Source organism: Beauveria bassiana, assembly GCF_000280675.1.
Source record: "Beauveria bassiana ARSEF 2860 unplaced genomic scaffold BBA_S00004, whole genome shotgun sequence".
In the NCBI taxonomy this organism is placed as follows: domain Eukaryota; kingdom Fungi; phylum Ascomycota; class Sordariomycetes; order Hypocreales; family Cordycipitaceae; genus Beauveria; species Beauveria bassiana.
In genome coordinates, this window is record NW_007930839.1 from 1,356,367 (window position 1) to 1,367,215 (window position 10,849).

General features: G+C 52.7%; 3 protein-coding genes across 3 annotated transcripts; 1 reads left to right on the forward strand and 2 right to left on the reverse strand.

Annotated features, from left to right (window-relative positions):
- Positions 1-1,267: 1,267 nt before the first annotated feature.
- BBA_02218 (calmodulin-binding protein kinase) lies at positions 1,268-3,463 on the forward strand (the record flags this gene model as incomplete). The annotated part of the gene is made up of 2 exons (XM_008597315.1): positions 1,268-2,065; positions 2,114-3,463. 2 exons carry the CDS (start codon positions 1,268-1,270, stop codon positions 3,461-3,463), a joined length of 2,148 nt encoding a protein of 715 aa, XP_008595537.1.
- Positions 3,464-6,474: 3,011 nt separating this feature from the next.
- On the reverse strand, positions 6,475-8,916 carry BBA_02219 (Sec1 family protein; the record flags this gene model as incomplete). The annotated part of the gene is made up of 4 exons (XM_008597316.1): positions 6,475-8,154; positions 8,219-8,568; positions 8,641-8,823; positions 8,883-8,916. The coding sequence occupies 4 exons, from the start codon at positions 8,914-8,916 to the stop codon at positions 6,475-6,477; spliced, it is 2,247 nt and encodes a 748-aa protein (XP_008595538.1).
- An 842-nt stretch (positions 8,917-9,758) lies between these two features.
- Positions 9,759-10,520, reverse strand: BBA_02220 (G-patch domain-containing protein; the record flags this gene model as incomplete). The annotated part of the gene is made up of 1 exon (XM_008597317.1): positions 9,759-10,520. The coding sequence occupies one exon, from the start codon at positions 10,518-10,520 to the stop codon at positions 9,759-9,761; it is 762 nt and encodes a 253-aa protein (XP_008595539.1).
- Positions 10,521-10,849: the final 329 nt, after the last annotated feature.

The following is a 10,849-nucleotide window of genomic DNA, read 5'->3' on the forward strand; positions in this document are numbered from 1 at the left end:
CCGTTTTGGCTCTGCTCTCCGCCATACCACCGTCAAGATGATTTTGAGCGGCAGTTGCTTTCCTCGTATTTGGTCTGGAAGCGTTTGCTTTCGTGTCGTTGGGAGGGTTGCGTTTTGACCGTTTTGAAGGCAAAGCGTCATCTTTGTCCCCTCCGTCGATGGAATCGCTATGTCGTTTCTTTGCAACTTGGTTTCGACAAACTATCGCCCCTGGCAGATCAGATGGCTGCCTTTCGTACACAACACCTCTGGAAGCGTCTGACTGATCGTCACATAGAGCCGCTTCTATGTCAATCATCCATTTATAAATCCAGTCCCAACGAGGATTGATAGTTTCGCGGAAATCCAGGTAGGTTCCCCTTGCTCTCAGAATTTTACGCCACTCTGTGCTGAGATATTCGTGTCGCGCTTTCCAGAAGGCAAGGTCCTCTGGCAATGGGCTGCCATCGCTCATTATTAGGTCGACTTGGCGTCCCCGAACGCGTACGCGGGGCTCCTGTCCCTTGATAATGTCCATACCTTCTTTCCCTTGCTCTCTGAGATATCTCATAAAGTCGGCGACCTCGTCTTTCCAACGTTTCAGACGTGCGACGGGTTCGCGCCAACGTGGGTCACTGGCGAGTGAGCTATAAAAGGTTACGACCGAACGCGATCCGGAGTGAAGCCCGGACCAGGTGCTAGAAGAGCCTGCTGAATGTGTAGCTGCATTCTCATCCGCGGTCATGGTGCAGTGCTTAAAGGGCAAGACAAATGATGATGGCCTAAAGTAACTAGCACAACGGTGATGGAAACGACGGGGTTGGTGGTGGTCACGCTGACAAGGCATGATTAGGTACGTGCATGGATGCTTAGCTTAGTCATTCGATTTGCGAACCACGTTGCCAGGCCAGATACTTCCTGCGCCGTAATATTGTTTGATGTATCTTATTGACCAATCAACCATATCGTCTACGCGCCGCTTGCTTTTTTTAGGTAACAAAACTGCATCAGTTGCAGCTTGAAAAAAGATTGGGTTAACCCGCGCGTGCCCGCACCCACTCACCCACTGAGAGTTGGCGCGGGCACGTCCTTGGCTACATTTAAGCGCTCGCGTTACTAAGGATTGGGCTTTAAGGCTCCGATGCCATACCTGGCGGATGGATGGCAATAAAAGGAGACCACCCCTTTCTATGTTTCTTTCTATGATTCTGTCAAGTCCAAGGACCCCCAGTGTTTTACGCACACTCGACTCTTCGTTTCATCAGCCACTCATAATACTGAAAACACTATGGCGTGGACCATTATCTCTATACGTGCACCGTCGTGCGTTGTCGATGATCCTCACAACGCTATATTTCGCACAAGCGATGACATAGAGTACACCGAAGATGATTTTTCCGCCAAGAGCATTACTGAGCAAAGCGACCATGGTACACCCGCTCCAACGTCTCTCCCTCCTGATGTCACACTTGCCTTGACTACGGATCATTTTCCGAAGGATCCTAGTGTCGGCTTCGTCTTCGGAACAGACAGGGACAGATGTGATATACTCCTTCCCTCACTCTCGGAGTTTGGCATTAGCAAAAGGCAGTTTGCTATTACGTTTCAGACGACGACTGGGGCTGTTCTTCTTCGAAACTTGTCTAAGCAGCGAACAATAATTATTCTGCGAGGCGTTGGTCGGCGAATTAGACTAAAGGAGCAGAGGGTTCTTCCTCAGGGAGGCTCAATTGTGTGCTTTTTTGGGCTAGATCTAGAGTTCAATCGGACTTGGGGATACGACGATATGTCCCACCTCTACATTGCTTTTCTTGACAGACTCGCAAAGTCAATTCCGAATCTTGAAGCATTACGCCTCTTGACCGCGACAGAACCGTCCGCGACAGAACCGTCCGCGAGGACATCTTTCAGCCAGGCACGAAGCGTCTACGGGTCCGAACGTTGTATTGGGTCTGGGGACTCCGCGAGAGTTTTCCGGGCGATGCACAGGCAAACCGGTGATTTGGTCGCGATTAAACGCTATCGCGAAGAGACGAGCTCAGCTACATTCTTTAAGGAGGCTAGTATATTCTGCACGCTCAAAGACGTACGCTTCAACTGGTGAATTTTGCGGTCTTTCTCTAACACCTTGCAGAGACATATTCTTACCTTTCACGAGTTTAACGTTAAAAATGGAGTAGCCGAGCTCATTATGGAGTACGCTGTGTTCGGTAGTCTGGTCAAGCCAATCAGATATAATAAGCTTACCGTGGAGGAAGCCTGCACGACTACCAAGCACACCCTCTTAGCGCTGCAATATCTACACGGCAAGGGCATTACCCATCGGGACATTAATCCGGCCAATATACTCATCACGACTCGTAACCCTTTTCACGCCAAGATTGCCGACTTCAGTGTATCTAGCCAGGCTGAGCAGCTCAACACGTTTTGCGGCACGAAACGCTATCTCGCTCCCGAAGTCCATCGACCACCTTACACAGCCAAGGTTGACATTTGGTCCGTAGGAGTCGTGGTGATGTATCTCTGGGGACTTCTTCCCAGGAATGGACACGATTCGTGGACACCCAGGCAGGGACCCGGCTCGTGGACAGAGCAAATTGTGGCGCGTGCGAGGGATGTATCGAATATTACGACGGAATTATTGAACATGTGCTTGCAACTTGACCCAGAGAACAGAGCCACCGCTGAGCAATGCCTCCAACTACCTTTGTTTCATAACGAGGGCGGTGGGGGGGAAGGAGGGGCCCCTTTCGTAAATCATCTTGATGACGGCGTGAGACGTGAGCCTCCGCACCTACCTGATCAACAGCGACAAGCGCCTTTGGCGCCCAGCTACGACTTGCCGCCCGAAGCGTTAGACGTCTTGCGCCCAGCGACCGCCAATGCTGCGTTTGCAGCTTGGCAAGGCGAGGGTGTAGCGGCTGTGGGGCTCGATAACATCATTCCAGACACTGCGGCGTGCAACATGCAGGGGAGACCATTGGACCTACCTGCACAGAGAGAAGAGCATCCAGTGTGGAACGGTGATGCCTTGGAACCTTTTCTGCCGCATGGAGAAGGGTGGATACCTGCATTTGATCTGCAATTGGAGGGTTGGGATGGTGGTGAGAACTTTGTTTCCCTTGAAGGAATTCCCACCATGAACCCGATCAACGTGAACGCAGAAGCAATCGGTCCAGGCGCCAAGGACAACGAGACCCTTGTTGCCAGAGGTATAATTTACCACTTTTTCGACTGGCGCGGAACAGAAATTGCGCACATCCCGGATCAAGCTATGGTCAACGTTACGCATATGGTGGCGACAGCTGGCCTGCGTTTTTGCCAAATTCGAGGTGCGCAGTTCCAAGAGTTGATCAAAGATAAAAAACGTGTCATTACGGGCATCAACAGAATTAGAGGGACATATATGCCTTATAGCAACGCTATAGACGTATGTGTCCAGCTCAGGATTGATACGAGCGGTCTGCCCAGTTTTCTATCATAGGTACTTGTTGATTCAGGCAGCGCATCAGGCAGGTAGTAAACCTCGAGTCCAAAAGGGTCTGACCGTGGTGGATGCGCTACGGTCAATGCTTTAGTAGTTGAGTGGTCTCAATCAACACAACAGCCAGTCAATTAACAGCCAGCCTTGACTAACAGTTGATTAGCAGCAAACTAACTAGCAGCTAGTCAATTAACAGCCAGTTAATTAGTAATTGAGCTAGTTATTTAATACACTGACTGTCGGTTTAACTGGCTGCTGGGTGATTGGCTGCTGGGAGACTGGCTCTTGATCAAGACTGGCTCTTGATCAAGACTGGCTACCGGAACCCCAGAGTTCCATCACCATGACTCCTATGGACCAAATGTCAACCTTTGCTGTGTAAGGGGTGTCTATGCTGTCCGCGCGCCTGTGTAACACCCGTCCGTGAAGAGGTGTGTGTGTGTGTGTGTGTGTGGCACGTGGAATTAAATTCTTGGCCTCAACCTCGCCCTTCACGCCGCTCCAACCCAACACTCTCACCAAACATGTCCATCATTTCGAAACTGTTGTCTCGCCTTGGTCGCAGGGCGCCGTTGCGACCACGCGTATATGCCAACCCCAACTTTTGTCAGAATCCCACCCGAAACAAAAGGTCGAGGAGGAGAACTTTGCCTGACTATCTTGCAGCGCGTTACTACCCCCGTGTAGATTGGCCAAGTGTTTGCCGACCGGTATCAGGTAGTTGGGAAGCTTGGCTTTGGAGCTACCTCGACCGTCTGGCTAGTACACGATCTCTGGTATTTTCAGCTACGATGCTTCTAGAATCTGATCTAAAACCGAATTCTTACATGAGATGGAAAGCCAGGACCAACATGTCGCCCTCAAAGTCTTTATACGCTCCCAGGCGCTTGGTGACGCTGTTAAAAATGAAACATCCATGTATAAGCGCATAGAGCAGCACCCGTCTAATCATGCAGGTCGGAATGCCATCAGAACTTTGGTGGACTCCTTTCAAGTAAGCGGGCCAGATGGACAACACTTGGTCCTCGCCCATCCACCTCTGAGTGACAGCCTCGAGGTAGGCATCCGTCGCAGTTCCATCAAAAGGCTTCCTCCCTGGGGCCTACGCCATGTCCTCAAAAACATACTCCTTGCCCTTGACTATTTTGCATGCCGAGTGTCAAATCATTCACACCGGTAAAGGGAACCCCCCCCCCCTTACGCCCTGTGTATAATACCCCCAAAAAAAGACTGACTGTCTGGAACAGATATCAAGGCTGATAATATCATGTTTCGCATTACTGATCCTTCCATCTTGACCGAATTTGCGGAGCAAGAACTCCAGGATCCCTGCCCTCGCAAGGAGCTAGAAGGAGGAAGAACTATCTACACATCTCGGGCATTTAATTTCTCAGACAAGGTTGGCCCGCTAGTTTTATGTAACTTTGGTGCTGCAGTCTTTGCAGACGGCGAAAACGTTGCCTGCGTACAGGCCCAGGTCTACCGGGCACCCGAGGTGGTTCTAAAATGTCACTGGAATCACAAAATTGACATCTGGAATGTTGGGTGTATGGCAAGTCCTCCGCCCAAAATGAGTCCTTTTTTTCAACTTATTCTAATCTACAATTCAGGCCTGGAATCTGTTTGAGGGCTACCTATTATTCCACGGCATCGACCCGCAACATCTCGAGTATCGTAGGAGGGCCCATCTCGCTGAACTCATCGGCTTGTTAGAGCCTCCGCCAAAAGATCTCATTGCACGGGGGCCAGCTCAGCAGTAAATTCTTCTCATATCAAGGCAAGTAGTCCCCATGCGCAATACATCCATTCTTTCTGGGTGCGTCTGACAAGGTCAACCTGCTAGGCACATATATAGGAGGAATTCAGTTACCACCCCCCAAAGCCGCTAGAAGAGCTGGACGCACATCTTTCTGGGGACGACAAGAGACAATTCCTGGAGTTCATGCGCAAGATGCTCCAGTGGGCTCCGGAACAGCGAAGTACCGCGAACGAGCTGTTATGCGACGACTGGCTACAGGAGAACCAATAAGCGACATACCGTTGCTGAAGAAAGCGACATCACCCGTTTCTCTGCCACATTTGGTATGCAATTGATTCCAACCCATATTTGCCAGTCCATCTTTGGCGGAACCCCTCTCACGAGTGGGATCAAGATTTTAGGCCAGATGAACGTCTTCACTTCAGCCATAAATCACACGCATTCCCCGCCCGAGTCGATGTCTGTGAAAAAGACCCGAGCACTAAAGGTCGCTGCCAGTCTTCTCCTTCTCCTCAATAATTGTCAATAAACCAGTCGCAGTTACGCTTCCAGTTCTTCAATGACAAAATGTGCATACTTGATACATCTATTTTCATGCTGCCCTGCCTCCCCCAAAAGTGTCACCAAGCTGCCAAGATCGATGCATGACTTTAGCTTCAGCTTTGGTGGGTATATTCATTTTCTCGCTTATGATGGATACGTCACGTTGTATTCGAGTACATGAGGAAATATATAAGAAAAGAAGAGAAAGACAAGAATAAGAACAAGGACAAAAACAACTACGAGGTTAATGAAAAACGCCCGACTTGATAGACAACATACATCTGGGTGTGTGGGAGTGAGGTGTGACTGTTTGCCTTTCAACCGTTTTTGCAACGGGTGCCATAAAAGAAAAACTCGCGTGCTATAAAACCCGGCAATGCCTAGAACTACGACCATGTCGCTTTCAGCATGCCTTCTTCCCTCCCTTTCCCTTTGTACTTTGCATCTATTCCAACTATCATAATGAACCAGCCCTGCCTCCACCTCATCCACGCTTCTTTCGAGTCGCTGACGACCATGTCAACGACATCGTGGGCCGTTTCGTGATGGGTGTCTTGACGGCCTGTTCCGACGAGCAGCGCTTGTGGCCACGCACGGCAACTTTGGCTGCTGTCGTCGCCGTCGCTGTCGCCGTTTCTGTTGCTACCGCTATCGCCGCGTCTTCTGGCACGGCATGTGGCGCGGAAAGTTCCTTGAGCCGTAGAGAGCCCTACTTCTTCATGCCCAGAAAGTTTCTCCGCTTCTTTTCCTTGTGCAGCTTGACCTCGGGCGGTGGCGGTAGCGAGGGCGGCGCTGCGGGCGGTCCCCCACCGTTGCTTGGTGTTACCGGTAGTGCGTGGTTCAAGCTCATGTTGCTCATGGCCTGTGTGGGCGGCGCGGGTGCCTTGCGCGGAGCATTGCTTTGCCCGGGCCGGCCCGGAAGACCGCCTTGGAGCGGCGGTACGCGACCACCACCAGGACCTTGTTGCGGTGGTGCTTGCCCTGGTGGCGGTGCCATACCGCGGGGAGGCGCAGGGCGCTCTAGTAGATGTGCTGGTGCGCGCGGCTTCGGTCTATCCAGCGGTAGGTCGAGTTGGCGCTTGTCGCGGCTCAGGTCGCCAACTTGGCGAATGAAGAATTGCGGTGTCAGCATGTGCGACGTGGTCAGGATTATGTCGCGGCTGTTTTGCTGACCGACGTCGTAGCAGACACGGCTTTCGCTATACGTCGCACCACCAGCCACGAATACAATGATGCGCTGCTTATTTTCGGGCTGCCGACGTCCCGCAGCTGCCCAGTTTGGTCGTCCCGCTCGAAGAGAGGTACCTTGTGCTGCCAACAGTTCCTCATTAGGGTCCAGTGGTGGCTTCACATACGGGAATATGCCTTGATCTAACGTGCCCTTTACCAGATTCTCGAGCAGAGGCTTTAGCGCCGGATCAAAACGAGACAAAAACGACTCTTCGTTGAGCTGAGCCGCTTTTACATCTAGTGGGAACAAGGGCGTATATGGACGTAGCTGCTGTTTGAGCTGATGATTGACCGCGCCGCCTAGCAACTCGAGGTTGGTAATAAATTCACCATCCTGAACAGGTAGACCAGCATGCGTCAGGAGCCTGTTGACATCCTCCATAATGACACCTCCGCGGAAGAGAATGTACATGGTAATTAGACGCAGTCTATCCATGGGACGAATAGCCTCGTCATCGAGTAGTCTGACAATGGATTCCAAAACGTTCTTGGGCTTGCGAAATTCGTCGTCGAAACCCGTGGCGAGGGTCTGTTCCGCCGAGGCAAGATCGGGTAGCTTGTTGTGTTGGAAAATGTTCATACACTCTTGTGCCATGGTAAGGTGCAGAGAGTACGCCCCTTTCATCTCTTGAAACTGTGGTAAGCCGGCCAGCATGTCTCGAATTGCGCTCAGATTCGTGGGATCGGCGTCTTCGTTGGTGAAGTGAGAGTTCTCGCGGAGGAACTTTTGAAAGTCGTTCATAAGTTTATCAATCGTGTCCTTCATGTGACGGTGGCGGTTGTCGACCCAAACCTTGTCCTTTTCGGAGAGCTCCATGTCTTTTTCTTCAGCTTCGTCTGTGTTTGCATTGATGACTGTGTGATATGTAACCTTGTCGCCTTCTTTAATGGGCAGTAGATCGTGCGCCATTGCTTGGTACGAGAATTCGTGGACTAGGGGAGCCATCAAGTCCATAGAACGGTCAGTGATGAGCAAGATGCCCTGGGGTCGGTTCGTTTGGGGTGGAAAATTTTTATTATATTGGGCGTAGCCGTCGAGCTCTTCTTGCACGAAGCGCGCCAGGTGGCCACATAATACGCTCGCTTCGTGCGTCGCATTGCGAGGTTGATAGAAGCGGACTTTGGGGTATTCTCCCAGGGTGATGCATACTCCGGCAATCTGAGTTTGACTTGTGATTAGATTGAATATGCTTCAGTAGTCGCATATATTTGGTCCAACATACCCTTTGAGCCAGATTTTGCATGTGCTTGGGGACGAGGCTATTGCACGCAGGGTGATATAGCATGGGGAAGCTCCATGGATCGCGAAAGGTGACGAGGTGCGACTCGCGGGGGTAGAAATCGCTGAAAAGCGTCTTGGAGCTGGCCCGTAGCTGACGAATGCCGGGAAAGTCGTCAATGCGCCGGCGCAGGCCCGGCTCGAGCAAATTGGTCCAGACGAGATATGCCCTGCGGTAGCGGCGGACTTGAAAGTCTGCGAGGAGGCAGTCGACAATATGCGCGTCGGGGCTCAGGACGTAGACGGCGTCCATATCGGGGTTTGGTTCGCGGCGCTCCTCGATGCGCTCGATGGCTGCGAGACAGAAGGCGGGCGGTTAGCTGATGGCGGTGGGGGCGGACGGCTCGGTTGGGAGGAGTTACGAACTGGCAATGTTGTTGTTGAGGATGTCATCTTCCTTGATGCAGTTGTCGAGTATCTTATGAGAGTGCTCGTCGACGATGAGACATTTCCACTGCGTGTCTGCTGTCAGCTGAGTGTAGAAGTGAAGGGGGATCGTGACAAGCCATACGTCGCCTTGGGTAATGCTTCGGATCTCGTTGAGGATGACTGGAAGAGCAAGTCAGTCTACGCTTTCGCATGTCCGTGTCGGGGCGAATTAACCATACCGTCGTGCTGTTCCTGAATCACCGAAAGCACCATGTTGTACGTCGGCGAGGGGGCTGCTCTCCCGCGAAGCTCGTAGCTCTATGCTGGTTGGTGGTGAGCCGTGGCTGTGATGTCACGGAGAGGCAGGCGGAGCGCCAGACCAGCAAGAAAACGCCAGAAAGAAGCGCTGATCAGGGCCTAGCCTATTTCCGCAAGTTGGTTCCGTATAAGGCTTGGGAAGAAAACAAAGTAGATAAAGCAAGAGAGGGACGAGATGGAAGGACAGATAGGCCGAGGTGATTGGCGGGTATGCAAGATTCAAAATCAGGAGCTGCCTTTAGGAACCAGGTTTGGCGGGGTTGTACGGAGTACAGCGTCATGGCCTGGGCGGGTTGAGGCCACCCAACTGACCCCCCCATCCCCCCCAAAACCCCCGGACTAGTACGTGCGCAAGGACACCAACCAGCCACATGCAAGCTTAAAGCGGCCAGCTAAACATTATTTATATTATTTAGGGGATTTCTGCAAACTCAAGGTCCACAGTGGGTATCTATGTAGCTCGGCATGCATCGTCGGCGCCTGCCATGCGCCACGCTGTTCTGAGCACCAGTTTTAACAGACTTCGATGAGGTCACCACCAAGCTCCAAAGCTCTGACCGAGGCCGACACAGCTGGCATAGCTGTCACAGTAAATGGCCCGAAATTGGAAGACCAAGTAAATCTTTGAGTGAGAATCATTCACCTCTCCATGGGCATGTCATGTCTAATCCTCAACTGAAACGCTTGTATCAACTAATCATGATCCTCGCCGTCTCGCGTCACCTACAGCGGCAATCTACCCCAACAGCACCACTACACATGACCATGTTTATGCCCGTCATGACCCGAGCGCTTCCCTACTCCCACTCCTTTCCGTCTCCTCTGAGATACTTGTCTAAATCCTGCCGTCCGTAAATCTCCGCCTGGAACCGCGCCGCCTTCTGCCGCTCCTCCGCCGCCCGCGCCTTGCGCTCCTTGGCCGTCAACTGCCGCCTCGCCTCTCTGGCCTCCTCGTCGGCCTTCTTCTCCGCCTCCGTCTTTTCCGGCACCGTCGCGCCCACGCCCAGCACGTCCTCCTTGGGCACCACCTTGATCGGGTACCGCGTGCCCTCGACGCCGACGCGGCCCAGCCCAACCCGCGCGTCCGGGTCCCAGCCCTGCGACGCCAGAGCGCGAAGGCCCATGCGCGACCGGTCCAGCGCCGACGGCGGGTGCGAGTGCGCGACGCTGACCTGATGCGCCAGCGACGCTTCGTGCGCCGCTACCGACGTCGTGATGGGCAGGGAGCAGATCGAGCACAACGTCGGTTCCGGGCGTGGGACGGCCGCAGCCTCGGTGGTGGTGGAACCGGCGTCCGCGTTCTCTGCGGCGCTATTTGGTGTGTCGGCGCTCTTGGTCGTGGAGCTGCTGCCTAAGACGATACTGGCATACAGGTCGCCTACGACGGAGCTGGCAGGTCGCCTCGAAGGGAGCGTAGAAATGTAGTCGTCGGGGTCCTGTGCCCGGACAAACTCGACCCTTTTCCGCTTCAGCCCGGCGCCAAACGGTCGCTTGTGGTGGAGTGGGATTTCATCTTGCTCGTCGTCATCGCTTTCTTCGCTGTACCGCGATCGACGCATTGCCAAACGCCATCTGCCTATGATGAAAGTGCTGATGTGCCGTAAAGGTTTATTGCTCTTCTGAATTTCGTTGCCTAATGCGCCCAGTCGGGGCCCCACTCCAAGGTACAGTAGGGTAGTCGTAAAGTCAGGCAGCAGCAGATGCAAACAATGCCGAAGAGGGTATAATCAAAGAGGCTACTAAATGGGTAGATTTGCGTCTTTAGCCAAGTTTGAGTGGCAATTTATTAAAATTCGGGTTACTGCTCTGTATTGCTTTAGACCATAGGTAGCAAATAGCTTGTTCGTCATCCACCTGGCCCTAGGTGCTGCCCCAGACAACCGTGGCC